Here is a 19,510-nt window from a genome sequence, read left to right as displayed (position 1 = left end):
AAAATAGAATTGCTTTGGTAGAAGAAAATGGCTCTCTAACTCTTTTTTCCATGTCTTCAGCCATCTTGTTGTAGAGGCTGCACAACTGAGAAGTGCAGTTCACGTTTCTATAGACTTGGAGAAATTTCTTCTTTCTAAGCAGTGTATTTCCTCCTCAGTTGCTTTTCTCTGAGTTTTAAAATTCAAAGTACCTGTTATATTCTTCTGATCTCTTTCTCCATTGTTCTGGGATGCTTTTAAGATTTTTTTTTTTTCATCAGCCACTTGGGAATGGAAGGATTTTGTTGCATCTTGAGTGACCATGTCTGTCTTCAAAGATAAGTCATTGTTGTCAGTACATGAGATGAAAATTCACAGGGCTCACTTTTCTGTCCTTTTTCAAGAATTCTACTGTGTCCACAAGTGAAGACCTATTCAGATTTTTATTAAGTGTCGCTACACACAAAGCTTGTAGCACTGGATGACTGGCTTCCATCAAAGGTAACTAGAGGACTTCATTGGCTGTGCCATTAGCCCAGTCATCTCAGTGCCTTTCCCATGGACTTCAATGCAGGAAACATACCTTTTATTCCACTCTTTTCCCCATCTGAAAGTGTTTTCACTATTTATTAAAACCACGACAGTGGTACATGCTAGGATCTCCACAGAGACCCAAAGAGTTCTAGGACTTTCAGACATCACCAGCAGATCATCCTGCTGCTTCTTGACCAACTGGAAAGACATTTCAGTGGTGGACAGCCAGCCCTCTGTGGGTCCAAAGGACTCTGCTTTCTGCCTCTAATTGCCTGTGTGCTATGGGCCACAGCAGACCCTGTGGAGTGTCTATCTCTAATACAAACAAGTACTTGGCAGCCAGGATAGACCATCACATAGGCCAGGGTAGGGGGAAGCCAGCCCTGTTCTATAAAACAGTTCTCTTTAACTTTACTCTGCCCCATTTACAAATAGCAATATAGAACATTTGGGGAGGCAGAAAGGGCTGAGTACAGCCAGGGATTAGCCTGGAGCTCAGGCCACTTGGCCCTGCGGCAAACTGAGATGATCAAAGCAGCACCATGCCTCAGTCCTGCTCTGCACACAGGCACTTTAAGGCAGAGTGGTGGGGTGTACTGCAGTAGAGGGCATCCCTGGATGAGGCTCATTCTCCTGGTTTAAAAGTTTGCTTCTGCTGCAAGGAAGCCTGCCTTTGACTACACAAGACACAGGGATCTCCCTTCTCTGCAGGCTCCCTGTCCTTTTGTATTTGGTCAGTGCAGGCAGGCAGGGGCAGAGAACTGAGGGTCTTTTCAGCAGTGTTATGGAAAAGACTAGGTTTCAATTGTGAGAGCTCGGGAGAAGCCAGTTGGAACTGGTTACATCTTAACATTTTATGGGCTGGGTGCAGTGGCTCACACCTGTAATTCTATTGCTTTGGGAGGCTGAGAGTTTGAGGCCAGCATGGACAACAGAGAAAGACCCATCTCTATAAAAAGTAAAAGAATTAGTTGGGCTCCCACTTGAGACCAGGTGTTGAGGCTACAGAAGGCTGTAATTGTGCCACTGGGCAATAGACAGAGATCCTATCTTTAAAAAGGTCAAAAACCGAAACATGGATTTTCAGTGGAACCACTTTGTCCCCATTCAATTCAAGTGTTCCTGGATGGAGGTGACTCTCTTTTGGGGGTGACACAGTGATGCAGGCTCCTTCCCTCCTTGTTCCTGCCATCTTCAGCTCATGCCTGTAGGGTTGTCCTGAGGACAGTCTCCAGCCACCAGGTCATCTTTAGAAGTGTGCATCTGTGGAGGGAGAGGGTCTTACTTTTGGCTAAATTTGCCACCTCTTATTTCTTCAAACCACATCTCACTGCCCTGGTATCTCTCTGTAACTGAGGCTTAGAGGTTCCTTGTCCATTCTTTGGATTCTTCCCCAGTCCCTTTGTCTACAAGGGAAACAGAACCATCAGCAGAGACCGGTCTGGGAGTTCTAAGGGGTGTTGGGATTTAGGCCCTAAGTGCCCCCATGAATGGAGAGAATAGAGGCTGTGACTAGTCTTGATGGTGAGGGAAGAATGGCCAAACACCTGAGGTGATCATTGTTTCTCAGTCTAGATTTCATACATTTATTTTAAAAAGGACTTGGCTAGGTGTGGTGGTTCCCAGCACTTTTGAGACACTGAGGCTGGAGGATTGCTTGAGGCCATAAGTTCAAGACCAGCCTGGGCAACAAAGTGAGACTCCTGTGTCTAATTTTAAAAAAGAAAAAGGAAATCACCATATAAAAGTTTATAATCTGTTTCTGAAAATAAGGAATTCAGCCATCATGGGAGTGGGGGAAGAGGCTGGGAAAGAGATTGGACAGCACTCTTTAGTTGCAGGTGACAGGAACTCAGTGCACATAGCTTAAGGTGAAGCAGGGAGCTTGGGTTAGGTTACTGGGGACAGGCAGAAGGAAAGCCCTGCAGGAGCCGGGATATCCCTGAGACTATCAGGGACTCCTTCCTGCTCCACACTCCCTGTGGGGTGTCGGTCTCTAATACAAACAAGTACCTGGCAGCCAGGATAGACCATCATGTAAGCCAGGGGTGGGGGCAGCCCTGTTCTATAAAACAATTCTGACTTTACTCTGCTCAGGGTACAAATAGTGATATAGAGCACCCCCTCTGTCTCCTGTCCCCAAATCAGAAAGAATCCTCTGGGTCTCAGTGGGTAAGTTCCCCCTCTCAGCTTTCTACTCTGGCAGGAAGTTGCCTGCTGACATCTGTAGCCTAGGTTTTGAAAATGAGAGTTTTAAAAAGAGACATTATGGGGTTGTAATCTGGCCCCAAAGGGTAACATTTTGTAACCTACTGTCTTTTTAAAAAAATGCTATTGCTAGTTCAAAGAAACGATGACTGGTTTCTTAGAAAAGTACTTGTTAAAAAAAAAAAAAAGCCAAAGAAGCCTTTCTCATGATTTCCTTTCTCTTTCCTTCTTCTAGTTGCTTCAAATATGGTCCTGTGTTTGGTCCCACAGTATAATGAATTGTAGACAGATGTGCATTAACTAAATCTAGTTGGGCAATGCTGATTTTCTCCCATCTGCACTAGTACAAGCTTTAATGCTAGGCTTTCTACTGAGAACCTGTGAGGAAAAGACATTGGAATTCCTTGGTGCATTGCCATTTGTCAAGGACTGATCCTTAAGTCTAGAATTTCAGCAAACAGCATGGCACTGATTTTTTTATGCCCCCTTACCCCCTACAAGTTAACATTTAATGATGCAGAAAATGTAATCATACATTATATAGATTTTGCTTTTTTTAATTTTAGGTGTATTTTTGTACAATGGACATCCAATAAAACAGGTAGATGTCTTGGGAACTGTCATTGGAGTGAGAGAAAGAGATGCTTTCTACAGTTATGGAGGTAAGAACAATTGTGTTTGAAATGGAGTTTATGTAGAAGGCAGACTCTTCCGGGCTGAAAGTTGAATTTCAGCAGCCCTAGCCCTTTAGAGTAGCTGGAGACCATCACTAAGGGCATCTACTTTCTCTATGGGGTGTCCCTTATAGTCCCCAGACATGGACTAAGAATAAAATGAGCCAGAGGGTAGGAATGATACTGATGCATTCCGTGAAGTGGCAGCTGCTGAGGCACTAGGAAGTGGAAGAATTAAAATACAGCCCCCTAGGAGCACCACTGGACAGGGCAGGGGCACCTGATGCCCAAGGGTGTATCTGTAAATAGCAAACGGTGACAATATATGGTTATGTGGATCGCTTTAAAAAGCAAAGACTAGGGCCAGGCGTGGTGGCTCATGCCTGTAATCCCAGCACTTTGGGAGGCCGAGGTGGGTGGATCACGAGGTCAACAGATCGAGACCATCCTGGTCAGCATGGTGAAACCCCGTCTCTACTAAAAATACAAAAAATTAGCTGGGCATGGTGGCGCGTGCCTATAATCCCAGCTACTCAGGAGGCTGAGGCAGGAGAATTGCCTGAACCCAGGAGGTGGAGGTTTCGGTGAGCCCAGATCACGCCATTGCACTCCAGCCTGGGTAACGAGTGAAACTCCATCCCCCCCCCAAAAAAGCAAAGACCAGATTAATGTTATGGTAGACTCTAACAACACAGGAAGGTGTGAAAATAATTTTAAAATCTTTATATCCAGAACAGTTAACAAAAAGTATTTTGATAATCAAAGGGGTAAATATCCATTATCAGAAAGTTTATTTTCCCTCATAATGATGGAAACTTAATAAAGGGTTTCTATATTTTGGATACCAGAGAATTGCTAGAATGTGATTTTGGTATAATAAGTCTTTATTTTTTCATTGAGTTGATTTTTAAGCATTTAATACATTGCCTTATACAACTCTAAGCTAATCTGTAGTCAAGAGGCCAAGCTAGATATTTTGTGGGAAACTTAATTTTAAATTCCAAACCTTTGCTGAAATTGACATTGTTACTTTTTGTGCTATGCCTTGGATTTGTATTCTTACTCTTCTTGGGGAAAGACAGTAGACAGCTGAACTTTGTGACCAAGAGCATTTCTTTGGCAGTCCCTGCATGATTGATAATTTGTAGATATAATATCATTGCCTATCTTTACATGTATTCATTTTCCTGAAGATGATTATCTTGTGCTTTTAATAAAATAACATGTGAGAGGTAAAAGCTCTCATGTTTTCTGCTTTTTCCCAGCATATATATGTATATATATGTATTTTTTTAATTCTGAAAAGTATCATCCTGTCAAACATTCCCATATTGAATCTCTTCTTTGCTTTATTTTACCAAAGATACTGGTCCTGTTTTTTCTCGAAACAACTCAACAAATATTTACTAAGTTACTACACTGTGTCCAGCTATGGGCAGTACACTGACTGTGGTATAGTGGAGTGCTTTCTCTCCAAATGCCAGCAATGAAAATAGTAGTGTTTTTCAGTTTACAAAGCACTTTTATATGCATAATTTCATCTTGTTCTCCCCCTAGTTTTTTGAAATAGAAAGGACAGATGCTATTTCCATTTTGTAGATGAGAAAACTAAGGCTTAGTAACTTGCTGAAGATTCCACTGTTGGAGATTTGTAGGTCCATTCTGCTGCTTACTGACTAAGGTCTGTTCTGTGGTCTCCATATAACTCAGTTTGATTTTTCTCTCCCTCTTCTTTCTTCCATCCCCCACCCATACAAAACAAACAAACAAACAAAATCAACTGCATTTGATTTTTAGTTTTCTGTTTTTCAGATCAAATAAATGGGGCTGTTTGAGGATTTTAAAATCCTGGCCCTGGAACCAGGCTAGTTATTAAGTCTGTGCCTAAAGGAGCTTCTCTTAACCCCTTTCCCATTATAAAAAGATTAAGGCAATATGATTGCATCTTCTCCAATAAGCATTTCCTTCTGAGTGAGTGTCTGAGGAGCATGACATATCTCTGGACTTTGGGAAAATAAAAAGCATCTGACTGTTGAAATTATGGAGAGTAGAGAGGCTTTTGCAACTTAAGTTCTTGTGGAGAGCTGCCCGTCTCCTTGCTGTCCTTAGGCACAACATGGCTTTGGGGCTAGCTGCCAGGTGGCCGCTCCCTGCTGCTCTGGGTCCTGCTTCCCCTGATTTCACCACAGGCCTGTGCTGGGGGTGCTTCCTGCTCACACTGACTCATCCTGCAGCTGAAACAAAAGGCCCATAGCCCAGGCGGTGCTGCATAGCTGCGGAGGACACTGCAAAGCACTGCAAGGATGCCTCCATTTGGGGCATTCCAGCAGCCAGACCTCTGGGCACCAAGGCACAGGGTCTGCTGGGAGAGGTCACAAACCTAGGAAGTTGGGGCGTTGGTGATGGTGCCCAGAGTGCACAGAACACTTGATAGCAACTCCAGCTGAGACCTAGCATGTTGAAAGGCTATAGTCAAGACCAGAATGACCTCACATTCTCTAGGACAAGTGTTCATTACTAAGTTTTTTTTTTTTTTGAGACCGAGTCTTGCTCTATGGTCCAGGCTGGAGTGCAGTGGTGTGATCTTGGCTCACTGCAACCTCTGCCTCCCGGGTTCAAGTGATTCTCCTGCCTCAGCATTCCAAGTACCTGGGACTATAGGTGCTCTCCACCATGCCCAGCTAATTTTTGTATTTTTGTAGAGATGGGTTTCACCATGTTGACCAGGCTGGTCTCGAACTTCTGGCCTCAATTGATCCACCCACCTCAACCTCCCAAAGTGCTGGGATTACAGGCCTGTGAGCTACTGTTCCTGGCCTGCTAATTTTTTTTAAAAACTTTCTTTTATAAATCAAGCTTTTCAACTGCAGAGACGTGGCATACCTGGAAGTGTCATCCTTTTTTTTTTTTTTGAGATGGGGTTTCACCATGTTGGTCAGGCTGGTCTTGAACTCCTGACTTAGGTGATCCGCCCACCTTTGCCTCACAAAGTGCTGGGTTTACAGCTGTGAGCCACCGTGCCTGGCCATGCATTTTTTTTTTTTATTGCATTTTAGGTTTTGGGGTACATGTGAAGGACATGCAAGATTGTTGCATAGGTATACACATGGCAGTGTGATTTGCTGCCTTCCTCCCCATCACCTATATCTGGCATTTCCCCCCATGCTATCTCTCCCCAACTCCACACCCCCTGCTGTCCCTCCCCTATTTCCCCCGACAGACCCCAGTGTGTGATGCTCCCCTCCCTGTGTCCATGTGTTCTCATTGTTCAACACCTACCTATGAGTGAGAACATGCGGTATTTGATTTTCTGGTCTTGTGTCAGTTTGCTGAGAATGATGGTTTCCAGGTTCATCCATGTCCCTACAAAGGATACAAACTCATCGTTTTTGATGGCTGCATAATATTCCATGGTGTATATGTGCCACATTTTCCCGGTCCCGTCTATCATCGATGCTCAATTTATGCAGAGAAGGCCTTTGACAAAATTGAACAGCCCTGCTAAAAACCCTCAATAAACTAGGTGGTGATGGAACGTATCTCAAAATAATGAAAGCTATTTATGACAAACCAACAGCCAATATCATACTGAATGGGCAAAAACTGGAAGCATTCCCTTTGAAATCTGGCACTAGACGAGGATGCTCTCTCTCACCACTCCTATTCAATATAGTACTGGAAGTTCTAGCCAGAGCAATCAGGCAAGTAAAAGAAATAAAGGGTATTCAAATAGGAAAGGAGGAAGTCAAATTGTCTCTATTTGCAGACGACATGATTGTATATCTAGAATACCCCGTCGTCTCAGCTCAAAATCTCCCTAAACTGATAGGCAACTTCAGCAAAGTCTCAGGATACAAAATCAATGTGCAAAAATCACAAGCATTCCTATACACCAATAACAGACATAAAGAGAGCCAAATCAAGAACGAACTGCCATTCACAATTGCTACAAAGAGAATAAAATACCTAGGAATACAACTTACAAGGAACATAAGGGACCTCTTCAAGGAAAACTACAAACCACTGCTCAACGAAATAAGAGAGGACACAAACAGATGGAGAAACATTCCATTTTCATGGTTAGGAAGAATTAATATCGTGAAAATGGCTATACTGCCCAAAGTAATTTACAGATTCGACACTATCCCTATCAAGCAACCAATGACTTTCTTCACAGAACTGGAAAAAACCACCATAAACTTCATATGGAACCAAAAGAGAGCCCACATAGCCAAGTCAATTCTAAGGAAAAAGAACACAGCGGGGGGCATCACACTACCGGACTTCAAACTATACTACAAGGCTACAGTAATCAAAACAGCATGGTACTGGTACCAAAACAGAGATATAAACCAATGGAACAGAACAGAGGCCTCAGAGGCAACGCAACACATCTACAAGCATCCGATCTTTGACAAACCTGACAAAAACAAGCAATGGGGAAAGGATTCCCTGTTTAATAAATGGTGTTGGGAAAACTGGCTAACCATGTGCAGAAAGCAGAAACTGGACACCTTCCTGACACCTTACACTAAAATTAACTCCAGATGGATTAAAGTCTTAAACATAAGACCTAACAGCATAAAAACCCTAGAAGAAAATCTAGGCAAAACCATTCAGAACATAGGCGTAGGCAAGGACTTCATTATCAAAACACCAGAAGCATTGGCAACAAAAGCCAAAATAGACAAATGGGACCTAATCAAACTCTGCAGCTTCTGCACGGGAAAAGAAACAGTCATTAGAGTGAATCAGCAACCAACAGAATGGGAAAAAATTTTTGCAGTTTACCCATCTGACAAAGGGCTGATATCCAGAATCTACAAAGAACTAAAACAGATTTACAAGAAAAAAACAAACAAGCCCATTCAAAAGTGGACGAAGGATATGAACAGACACTTTACAAAAGATGACATACATGAGGCCAACAAACATATGAAAAAATGCTCATCATCACTGGTTATTAGAGAAATGCAAATCAAAACTACATTTAGATACCATCTCACGCCAGTTAGAATGGTGATCATTAAAAAATCTGGAGACGACAGATGCTGGAGAGGATGTGGAGAAATAGGAACACTTTTACACTTGGTGGGAGTGTAAATTAGTTCAACCATTGTGGAAGACAGTCTGGCGATTCCTCAAGGACCTAGAAATAGAAATTCCATTTGACCCAGCAATCCCATTACTGGGTATATATCCCAAGGATTATAAATTGTTCTCCTAAGAGGACACATGCACACATATGTTCATTGTAGCACCGTTTACAATAGCAAAGACCTGGAACCAACCCAAATGCATTTTTTTAACTCAAAATGTCCTTATTGATTTTTTGAATTCTTAAAATGGTACTTACTCATTATAAGATAAAATTTTCAAACTACAGAAAATTTTAATGAAGAATATAGAAATCAGGGGAAACACTATAAATCAGGCAAAACAGTGTCAGTGTTTGGGTCAACAGCCTTCCTCATATTCTTAACATGTTCCCAATATCAAAGAAATGTAGAAATGCCTCTTTCCTTAGTACTCGTATGCATATTTCTTTCTCAGTGTTTATGAAATTAGGCTTACAGTCAACGTATACATTGAATGTGGGGTTCCTTCCCCACACTCCAAGAGAAACTGATGTTAGCATTTAATCTCTTAAAATCACTTCTGTCAGAATATAGTTTAATGTTGCACATAAATTAGATTATATATTTCTGTTTTACAGTGAGCCATGTATATCTTTTTATTCTCATATAGTACGTTATTGCAATTTTTTTAACCAATTCCATATTTATAAACATTTAGGTATTTCCAAGTTTCAGTATTATAAAGACTACTACAGTGAACAGCCTTACGTAAAATGTAAATACCTGTGTACTTGTTTTTGTTTTATCTGGAAGTAATTGCTAAGACAAAGGATACATACATTTTAAAACAACGTTTTTTAAGAGGCAGGGTCTCACTGTGTTGCCCAGGCTGGAGTGCAGGGACTCTCACAGGCGGAATCGTAGCACACTACAGCCTCAAACTCTTGGACTCAAGCAGTCCTACCTTAGCCTCCCAAGTAGCAGGCAAGTGGCACCACACCTGGCTTATAGTTCACAATCTGATGCATGTTTCCAAACTTACTCTTTTAAGTTTTAAATTTTAGAAATGTGTTACTAATTCATACTCCCGCTAACAACATATGAGAGTATCAGTATTTTTAATCTTTGTCAGTTTCATTGTTGATAAATTATTTATATTTGCTTTTTTAATGGTAACTAGTGAACTTAGCATACTGTCGTATTTTTATTGGCCATTTTTATGTCTTCCATGAATTGCATATTCTTTTCTTCGCCACTTTTTCTCTTGTGGTCTTGATCTTTTTCTTATTGATTTATATGAGCTCTTTATTTTTTATTTTTTGAGACAGGGTTCATTTTGTTGTCCAGATTGAAATGCAGTGGCATATAATGGCTCACTACAGCCTTGAACTCCTGGGCTGAAGCGATTCTCCCACCTCAGCCTCTCAAGTAGCTGGGACTACAGGCACATACCACTACTCCTGGCTAATTTTTAAATTTTTGAGGGGTACAGATGGGATCTCCTCGTGTTGCCCAGGCTGATCTCGAACCTCTGGGCTCAAGTGATCCTCCTGCCTTGGCTTCCCAAAGTGCTGGGATTATAGGCATGAGCCACCATGCCCAGCCTATGAGCTTTTTATATATTAAAGCATTAACCCTATCATTTGGAATATTGCTATCCAACATTAGTTTTTTTTTGTTTTTTTGTTTTTTTTTAGTTAAAAACAATTTTATTAGTCAGTATTATGCACAATTAAAAATTCAGTTGCTCGGTTGCACTTGAAAAACGTCAAGGGTTCATGAGCTGCATGAAGCCAGCGGCCACTATGCGGATGGCATGGACCTGGGTTCTGTTTGTCCTGCCAGAAGCTCTCCTGGGCAGCCCTGCCCTGAGGGCCTCCTGCACACCTCAGGCCTCTTCACAGAGTCCAGCTGCAATGTGCAAAATCATAACCTTCGTCCTGCTTCGTGTCTGAGTCGCTGTAAATTTCCTCTCTGCAGTACGGCGTGGTCTGTTTCACAGTCCTCGTCAGTGCCACATGTTCTTCTTTTTTTTTTTTTTTTTTGAGACGGAGTTTCGCTCTTGTTACCCAGGCTGGAGTGCAATGGCGCGATCTTGGCTCACCGCAACCTCCGCCTCCTGGGTTCAAGCAATTCTCCTGCCTCAGCCTCCCAAGTAGCTGGGACTACAGGCGCGCGCCACCATGCCCAGCTAATTTTTGTATTTTTAGTAGAGACGGGGTTTCACCATGTTGACCAGGATGGTCTCGATCTCTTGACCTCGTGATCCACCTGCCTCGGCCTCCCAAAGTGGTGGGATTACAGGCGTGAGCCACCGCACCCGGCCACACCAACATTAGTTTTTAGGTGGTCAGATTTATCAGAGTTTCTTCAAAAAGTTCTGATTTTAAAATTTTGCTTAAAGAAGTCTCTCCCCACTCACTGTAAGCCCAGTGTTAAAGGTGTTCACCCATATCTTCTTCTCATCTTAAGTTTACCTGTTTTATATTAAATAAAATCCATCTAGGATTTATTTTTTATAGGAAGTACTCTTTTTTTTTTTTTTTTTTTGAGACAGAGTTTCGCTCTTGTTACCCAGGCTGGAGTGCAATGGCACGACCTCAGCTCACTGCAACCTCCGCCTCCTGGGTTCAGGCAATTCTCCTGCCTCAAGCCTCCTGAGTAGCTGGGATTACAAGCATGTGCCACCATGCCCAGCTAATTTTTTGTATTTTTAGTAGAGACGGGGTTTCACCATGTTGACCAGGATGGTCTCGATCTGTTGACCTCGTGATCCACCCACCTCGGCCTCCCAAAGTGCTGGTATTACAGGCTTGAGCCACCACGCCCAGCCTATAGGAAGTACTCTTTTTAGCTTTTCTTCAGCATGGATTTAGACCAGCAGCCAAAACTTTAGCCACATATTTCTTCAGTATTACATGTGCTTTTACAACAGTCTAGTTGATGATTGTTTTTAAATTATGAGACCCCCTGATCCCATGCTTAGCAACCTCTATTCTGAGTTTGTCAGAAATTAGGCAAAGAGAAAATGCCTATTATCCTGTAGTAAACATCTCCAAATTCCTCTATAGTTTATAAATATAACTACAATGGGAATTGTTAGATATTTTTTGCAAAGATTAGATAACCCAGGAATAAAATAGCCAGACTAGTACTGTTTTTGTGGCCAGGATATAATTATTTTCTATTATGAAAATAAAACGATGCCCTTCTGTGATGTGCTTGGCTTTCCTTACATCCCCTGCAGTGGTGAGGACTGGGCAAAAGATCTTTCACAAAGAGAAACCCAGGCCAAATGACTTGGAACACTTTGTCTTGGAAAGTCAGCATGCTAGCGAAGAGACTGTGACAGAAGGCTGTGCTCTAAGTGCCGGTGCCTCTAACCACAGACCACACGATGCTCTCTTGTTTCAGGGTGAGAGAGAAAGGCTGATTTTGTACGTGAGCAGTTGTTCAATTTTTTTACTTAACTTCCTAAGGCCACCATTTTTAGTAGAGAGGTGTAGACAAGCATCATGGGTACCCTTGAGGGTACTAAACATTAGTACCTTGAGGTAGGCCAAGTGAAATGCTGACCATATCCCACTGGGCTTGTATATTACATTGACTTGTGCAGACAGGCAGTTTATACTTGTATACAGTGAGAGTTTGTTTCAAAGGTGGAATGAGAGTTTGATAAGGGATTTGCTTCTCCAGGCCATTGAAAGGGGTCATCTTTCAGTATGGCTGAATGCAATGACAGGATGCTAATTCACCAGCCTTGCCCAAATCTCTCTTCTACCCTTTTACATTTCTCTTGCAGTGGATGACAGCACTGGAGTTATAAACTGCATCTGCTGGAAAAAATTGAATACTGAGTCTGCATCAGGTAATTTTATTTGCTACATTCCTTTGCTTTTTACCTAACTAATAGATTTTACTCAGTATCACAACAGCTATATGGCTAAATTCTCACATTTATCCACTGTTGAGAGCTGTGGCTGCTCTGAAAACTGATGCCATGGGAGAGCCAGTTGCTTTTCTTTCTCCCATCTCTTTGGTGCTCACTTCTTCCTAAGCCTACAGGAATGTGAATAGGTTACAGGGAGTTTCAGCAGTTCATTTTGACCATGCCTGTTATTACGTAAGTCAAGGTGTCTTAGCCTAATTGCTAGCCAGGCTTAATCCTCTTGTCCCAGCCATGTACTTACCCAAGGAACATTTTGAAGACTGTTTCTCTCACATGGTTGCCACTAACATCTGTGCTGTCATGGTCCAGATTTTCTAAAATCTCTGTTTTCAAACAAATGATACCAGGAATTCTAAGATTGAGAAGGTAAGATAGGATTTCTTTGGAAGTTATCCATTAAGTAATATAAATTAAAATAATCTTAAAATTGTATAGTGAACACATTGACTATAACTGAAATAACATTTGGAATTGCTTGAATATATTTTAATAATTTTTAGATACTTTATTATTATTATTTTTTAATTTAAGACAGGTTCTAACTATGTTGCCAGGGCTGATCTCAAACTTCTGGACTCAAGTGATCTTCCTGCCTCAGGCTCCCAAAGTGCTAGGATTACAGGCTTGAGCCACCATACCCAGCCCAATTTTTAGATACTTCTTAAGGTTAAGTTCATAATATGAAAGAATATTGTGCAATATTGGTGATGGTTTTTGGTTCAAGAGAAGCTATGAAAACTGGAACCTTGTTTTTCCTCTGTTTTACAACATATGCAGTATGGTGCCATACACAGTGGGGTTATTCAGCAAGCACTGCCTGCTCTACTATCTAACATCTAGTATCTGTCTACTTGCATTAAGTATGGTGAGAATATCTAATGCTTGGAATAGTTTCTTCTTTTTTGCCATTACATGTCAGAATCTCAACTCTGTACTTTGACTACACCAATCAATGGAATGTTCATTTGCTTAATTTTCTGATGTATTTACATTTAGAATTTGGCCATCAGTTTCATGTAACTTTGGAATTCTAATTCCTAATCTGGGAACATCTAAATCAATAGAATTGCTTTGGCAAGGAAGGTTTGTAGATAGATTTAAGGGAGGTAACAGGTTTTTAGGCAGATATCTCATAGTCAAGAAATACACCTATCAGAAAATCAGGTATCTGGATTTTTATGTCTGTCTGAGGTATTAATCTGTTTTGTGCTGCAAAACAGAATTACAGAATGCTTGAGACTGGGTAATTTATAAAGAAAGAAATTTATTTCTTACAGTTCTGGAGGCCAAAATTTCCAAGATCCAGGTTTTGGTGTCTGGTAAGGTCCAGGTCCCCCCTTCCAAGATGGCATCTTAAGTGCTTCAACCTCCAGAGGGGAGGAGAGCTGTTTCTCACGTGGCAGAAGAGCATGAGAAGGAGAACCACTTCTGCAAACCCATTTTATAGTGGCCTTAATCCATTCATGAGAGTGGAGCTCTCATAACCTAAACACCTCCCAGACCCCATCCCCCAACACAGTTGCATTGGGAGTTAAGTTTCCAACACATGTGAGCTTTTGAGGGAACAAAAACGTTGAAACTGTAACAGTATTAAAATCATTTGCAGATTTCTGGTTTTTGTCACAATCTTTAGTCAGAAGGTATAGTTTGAATATGCACACTTGTTCTAGGTTGAGAGTCTGCAAACTTTTTCTGTAAAGGTCAATATTTTCTGCTTTGTGCACCCTATGTTCTGTGTCTCAGCTATTCAGTGCTGCCATTATAATAGAAAGTAGATAGTACATAAACAAATGGGCATGGCTGTATTGCAATAAAACTTTATTTTAAAAAGCAGGCTGTGGATGGATTTGGTCCATGAGCCATAGTTTGCAGACCCTGTTTTAGACATTGTCTTGGTTTTGAAAATTAACTCTTTTAAAAAAATAGCATCATCACAATTATATAATTCTTATACTTAGTATTTTTTTAGATCAACAAGATGGCTATTAATACTGAGAGTCAGATTTTTAAAATATCGATAAGTAGATAAATGGATGAGCAATCAGGGGGTAGTCTTAATTTAAGATTGCTTTACAAATATAACAAGAGGGTAAGAGTACAAGGAGAAAACCTAAAAATGATTCTCATCATCTTTAAATTGTTCCCAACTAGCCTATTCTCTCCTTTTTAATTTAATTTCCCTTAGTTTAAAAGCTTTCCATTGGAAGGTGGCCAGCAAAGACTGATTTTTTAAACAAAATATAGTCTGAGCCAAAATCATGTTCCAGTCAGTGAAAGTATAAGAATATAATATTTGCTCCCATAAATGTCACATTGAATGTACCATTTGGACGGACTTAGCTTATGAGTGAAGTTCAGATTGCCTGGCCCTGAATATTAGAACGTTAAAGGGGATTTATCTTTCATGATGGAATAGACACTGAAAGTGAAGTTCTGTTAGGCTCCAGTCTTCACATTATATTCATTAAATTACACAGCTTGAGCCTCCTTGTGGCAATTTGGCTCTCCCTTTAAGTGAAAGGTGGGCCTCTTTCTCAGACCAACCGTCAGTCTGATCATTTCAGTGGTGCCATGTGAAGCATTTACTATTACCTATAATGTCTGCATAATAACAGTGAAATTTATAAATACCTTTAAAATTCAGCCTAAGTAGAAGAGGACCTGGGGATGGGAACACAGATGGGATAGCCTTTTGAAAAAGTAGCAGTTGGGGATTTTTTAAAGAAACCCAGTAAGCTCTGAGCAGCAGTAATGCTGATTGCATCCAGGTTCCTACCTCTCACTCACTGAATGCACAGAGTTCTCTGTGCTCCCTATGTTGCTGTTTCCCTGGGCATAGTAGGAGTGTTCAAGGAAAAATAATGCCTCCACACATTACAGAGCCACAGTTGTCAAAATTGTATTAGGTTGATTTTGATGAAGGGCTTGTGTATAAAGAAATACGGAGAGTAGGCTGGGTGTGGTGGCTCACCCCTGTAATCCCAGTACTTTGGGAGGCTGAGGTGGGTGGATCACGAGGTCAAGAGATCGAGACCATCCTGGTCAACATGGTGAAACCCCATCTCTACTAAAAATACAAAAAATTATCTGGGCATGGTGGCACGTGCCTGTAATCCCAGCTACTCAGGAGGCTGAGGCAGGAAAATTGTCTGAACCCAGGAGGTGGATGGTTGCGGTGAGCCAAGATTGCACCATTGCACTCCAGCCTGGGTAACAAGAGCGAAACTCTGTCTCAAAAAAAAAGAAAAGAAAAGGAAAGAAATATGAAGAGTAGATTGTCTTGTATAAGGAGACAGCCTCTCTTGCGATTTAAAAGCAAAATAAGATGTACAGAATAATTATGTATTTGTTAAGATATTAAAAATACAAATGACTGAAGCTGGTGTAAGAGTTGTGAGCATGCATGCATTGCTGACGACATTGTCTAAAAACAGGGGCTTGATCATTTTTTTCTGACAAGCATTCTGACAATATGTAATAAACTGTAAACCAGTTTGTAATTTTTTATCCAGTAATAATTTTGAATGAAAGACCCCCAAAGAAAACAGGATGCTTTTTCTAGAAGGTTTAATTATTCATGATCACAAATAGCTTACATTTATTGAGAATTGCCTATAAATATGGAATTGTGCTAAGTGCAGAATATAAGTGTTCAATTAGATCACGCATAACAACTCTATGTATGAGGTAGACTCTACTGTTACCTCCATTTCATAATCGAGGAAACTGAGGTGTAAAACTAGAAAGGAAACTGAGGCACAATGAGGTTAAGCAGCCTCCCAAGGTCACACAGCTAGTAGGAAGTAAACTGAGATTCAAGTCGGGTGTTTCTGACTCCAATAGCCAAATGCTGATGACTAAGCTGTACTGCCCCCATACAGTGCTAGTGACAAAAACCAAAGTAAAAAATGATAAAACTGTACATATAATCCCAGCTACTCAGGAAATTGAGGTGGGAGGATCACTTGAGGCCAGGAGTTCAATTCCAGCCTGGACAATATAGCAAGATCCTGTCTCTAATAAACATAAAATGCTTGGCTGTGTAGCTGCTTTGGATACATATGTGTATTTGAAATTATGGTAGGCAGAAAAACAGAACATAAAGTCCTTTACACCCACCAGCTGTAACTGGGAAATGTGAGTATCTTGTTGAGGCAGGCAGCAGAGAATAAAGGGTAAGTGGAATGGCTCTGGCTCTGGCTCTGGGAATGCCTGGGTTCAAACTCCAGCCGTGTCGCTAACTAGCTGTTTTGTTTTGGGCAAGTTGCTTGACCTCTCTCTGACTCAATTTCCTCATCTCTAAAATGGGGCTAATAATAAGCAGGAGTGGTTTTGAGGACTAGATGTGCTAATACATTGTAAAGTCCTTAGAACAGCACCTGTAGTACCCAGATATTCATGACAATGCGTCTTAACTAATACAATTTGGAAGTCAAATGGTGGTAGAAGTTATTTAGAATTGAGTGTACATTGGGTTCTTTTCATCATGGAGTTGCTTGAATCTATTGTTTTAAGTAATTCTGTGTGTGTGTGAGAGAGAGAGAGAGAGAGAGTGTGTGTGTGTGTGTCTGTGTCTGTTGTTTGAGAGAGAGATTAGCCTAGTTCCCCAACAGAGATGAGAGAGGTGAAAAATTGGGATGTTGAGCACTCAGGTGGGACAAGTCTTCTCGCAAGGACATTTGAAATGTTGGTTAAAGCTGTTGCTACCATGCTTCGCTGAACTCATTGCACAGAATTCGTCTCGGGGCCATGCAGAGCTGGTTGACTGCACTGGCAATATAAGGCAGGAGGGAAGCCCTGGAGCCTGTCGGAACTTGCCTGCTGGACTTCAGTCTAGACTCCATTCCCTTCACCCTACTCTTAAATAATTACAGTTATATCTTTTTCTCAGTGGAGGACTCCAAAAGGTTATGTGGATTTCCTACAGTAGAACAATTACTCAGAAGCAAAATAAATAAGTGTATTATGTTGGTCTTACCCTAAAACTGTCTCGCAGATGTGGTAGAGTGATTGTGTTATAACTTTTTCTCTTTCCCTCTGGCTCCAAACAACTACAGCTGCTCCAAGTGTAGCAAGAGAGCTCAGCTTAACCTCACAACTTAAGAAGCTACAAGAAACCATTGAGCAGAGAACAAAGATAGAGATTGGGGACATGATCCGAGTCAGAGGCAGTATCCGCATGTACAGAGAAGAGCGAGAGATTCATGCCACCGCTTACTGTAAGCACAAGATATTTCTACCATATTGGTGGTTTTTCTGGATATGTGTCCAGTAAACCTGTTGTTCAGCTGGAAGTCAAACTTTCAAAAAGTTCAGTTAAGATTTAACTATATTTAATGAGTGAATTAACATTGTTTAACATGCTTTCTTTAGAAAAGCAGCATTTCTTAATTTTATTTTGAAGAGAGCTAATTATAAATTAGGAAAGAAAATGAATTATTTACTATATATATGGTTGGCAAGTTTATTTGGACGACATAATAGAGTTTACAAAGCACTTTCAAGTTCAAAATGTCAATCCATTGGGGCAGAATATGAATATTCTTCAAAATAATGAAAATTTCTTTATTTTTTCTCTATTTTTAATTTTTTGAGATAGGGTCTCACACTGTTGCCCAGGCTGGAGTGCAATGGCAGAATCACAGCTCACTGCAGCCTCAACTTCCTGGGCTCAGGAGACTCTCCTACCTCAGCTTCCTGAGTAGCTGGAACTACAGGCATGTACCACCACACCCAGCTAATTTTTGTATTTTTTGTAGAGATTGGGTTTCGCCGTGTTGCCCAGGATGGTCTCAAACTCCTGAGTTTAGTAGATCCGCCCACCTCAGCCTCCCAGAGTGCTGGGATTATAGCCATGCACCGCTATGCCTGGCCAGAAATTTCTTGAACACCATTAAATCCATTACTTTTAAATGAAAACAGCTAATCAGAAATATGACAGTTCCCCATCATCTTCCCTTTGCACTGTGCTGGCTAGTTTTCAGTTGGAAATCTTGAGGACAGCCCCTGCTGCCCACCAGAGGAGGAGACAAATCAATACATTGATGTGCTTTCCTGGTTCCTTGGCCCTGGCCACGCCCATGACACTTAAGGCATCGCATTCCCTCATTCAGGATGACTGGGAACCATTTAGTACATCTAGCCTATGCTCCCTGGGCACTCATAAGGAAGGAGGCCCATGCAGCACCTCATTTACTGTTGTCCCAGCAGCAGTTTGGACCTGGGAAAGAACGGATCTCAATGTAATTTGTAATTTCTGTGGCATCTTTTTTCCGGTCACTTGTTAGATAAAGTGGATGACCCAGTGTGGAACATTCAAATCGCAAGGATGCTTGAGCTGCCCACTATCTACAGGAAAGTTTATGACCAGCCTTTTCACAGCTCAGCCCTACGGAAAGAAGAGGCACTAAGGTAAGTGGTGCCTTATCACTGCTGAGCATGCGTCCATGGCAGGAAAGCCAAGCAGCAGGAGCCCAGATGCTGGGGTCGGCCTGGGTTCAAATCCCGAATCATCCATCTACGTGCTATGGGGCTCTGGGCAAGTCCTCTAACCCTCTCTGCACTTCAGTTTCCTCATCTGTAATGTGAAGAGAATAATAGCACAGATGTTCTCGAGTTGTTGTGAGGAAATTATGTGTGTAATTGGAGTCACTGAAGGAGGAGTGGAGGCAGGAACAGAGAAAAACACTTTGAAGAAATAATAATGGCTAACATTTTTCCAAGTTTGATAAAAACTTGAAACTCACAGATCCAGGAAGCTTGAAGAAACCTGAAGAAAACTGTCCCAAGTCACCTATACCGTAGCATGTCATAATCAAAAGCTTGTTTTTAAAAAACTTACACTAGTCATTCTTAACCAGGGATGATTTTACTCTTTTACATGGGAGGAAAAAAAACCCAGGAGAAATGAGAATGTGTAGATATTTGCTAATATATGCATAAAAGAACTCTGAGAGGAGAGCAAAGAACCAGTAACAGCAGCTCCCTCGAGGGTGAGGACCGGAGGATAGGACAGGAAGAGAATAGAAAGGAGATTTTCACTGCTTACCCTTTTATGATTCTTAACATGAATATATTATATATTTTAA

At 41.2% G+C, this 19,510-nt stretch overlaps 1 protein-coding gene across 3 annotated transcripts in view; it reads left to right on the top strand.

Moving 5' to 3' along the window:
- The window catches only part of STN1 (STN1 subunit of CST complex), a 43,030-nt gene that overhangs the window by 5,471 nt on the left and 18,049 nt on the right, over window positions 1–19,510 (top strand). For all 3 annotated transcript variants that reach the window (XM_002756577.7, XM_009010230.5, XM_035268990.3), the window contains exons 3-6: window positions 3,288–3,383; window positions 12,276–12,341; window positions 17,480–17,641; window positions 18,710–18,833. In XM_002756577.7, the coding sequence (XP_002756623.3) occupies window positions 3,288–3,383; window positions 12,276–12,341; window positions 17,480–17,641; window positions 18,710–18,833 (448 nt within the window). The remainder of the gene's footprint in view (window positions 1–3,287; window positions 3,384–12,275; window positions 12,342–17,479; window positions 17,642–18,709; window positions 18,834–19,510) is intronic.

The sequence above is a fragment of the Callithrix jacchus genome, chromosome 12, assembly GCF_049354715.1.
Source record: "Callithrix jacchus isolate 240 chromosome 12, calJac240_pri, whole genome shotgun sequence".
NCBI classification, from domain to species: Eukaryota; Metazoa; Chordata; class Mammalia; order Primates; family Cebidae; genus Callithrix; species Callithrix jacchus.
The sequence above is the reverse complement of the archived record's forward strand: the minus strand, read 5'-3'. Positions and strand labels throughout refer to the sequence as shown.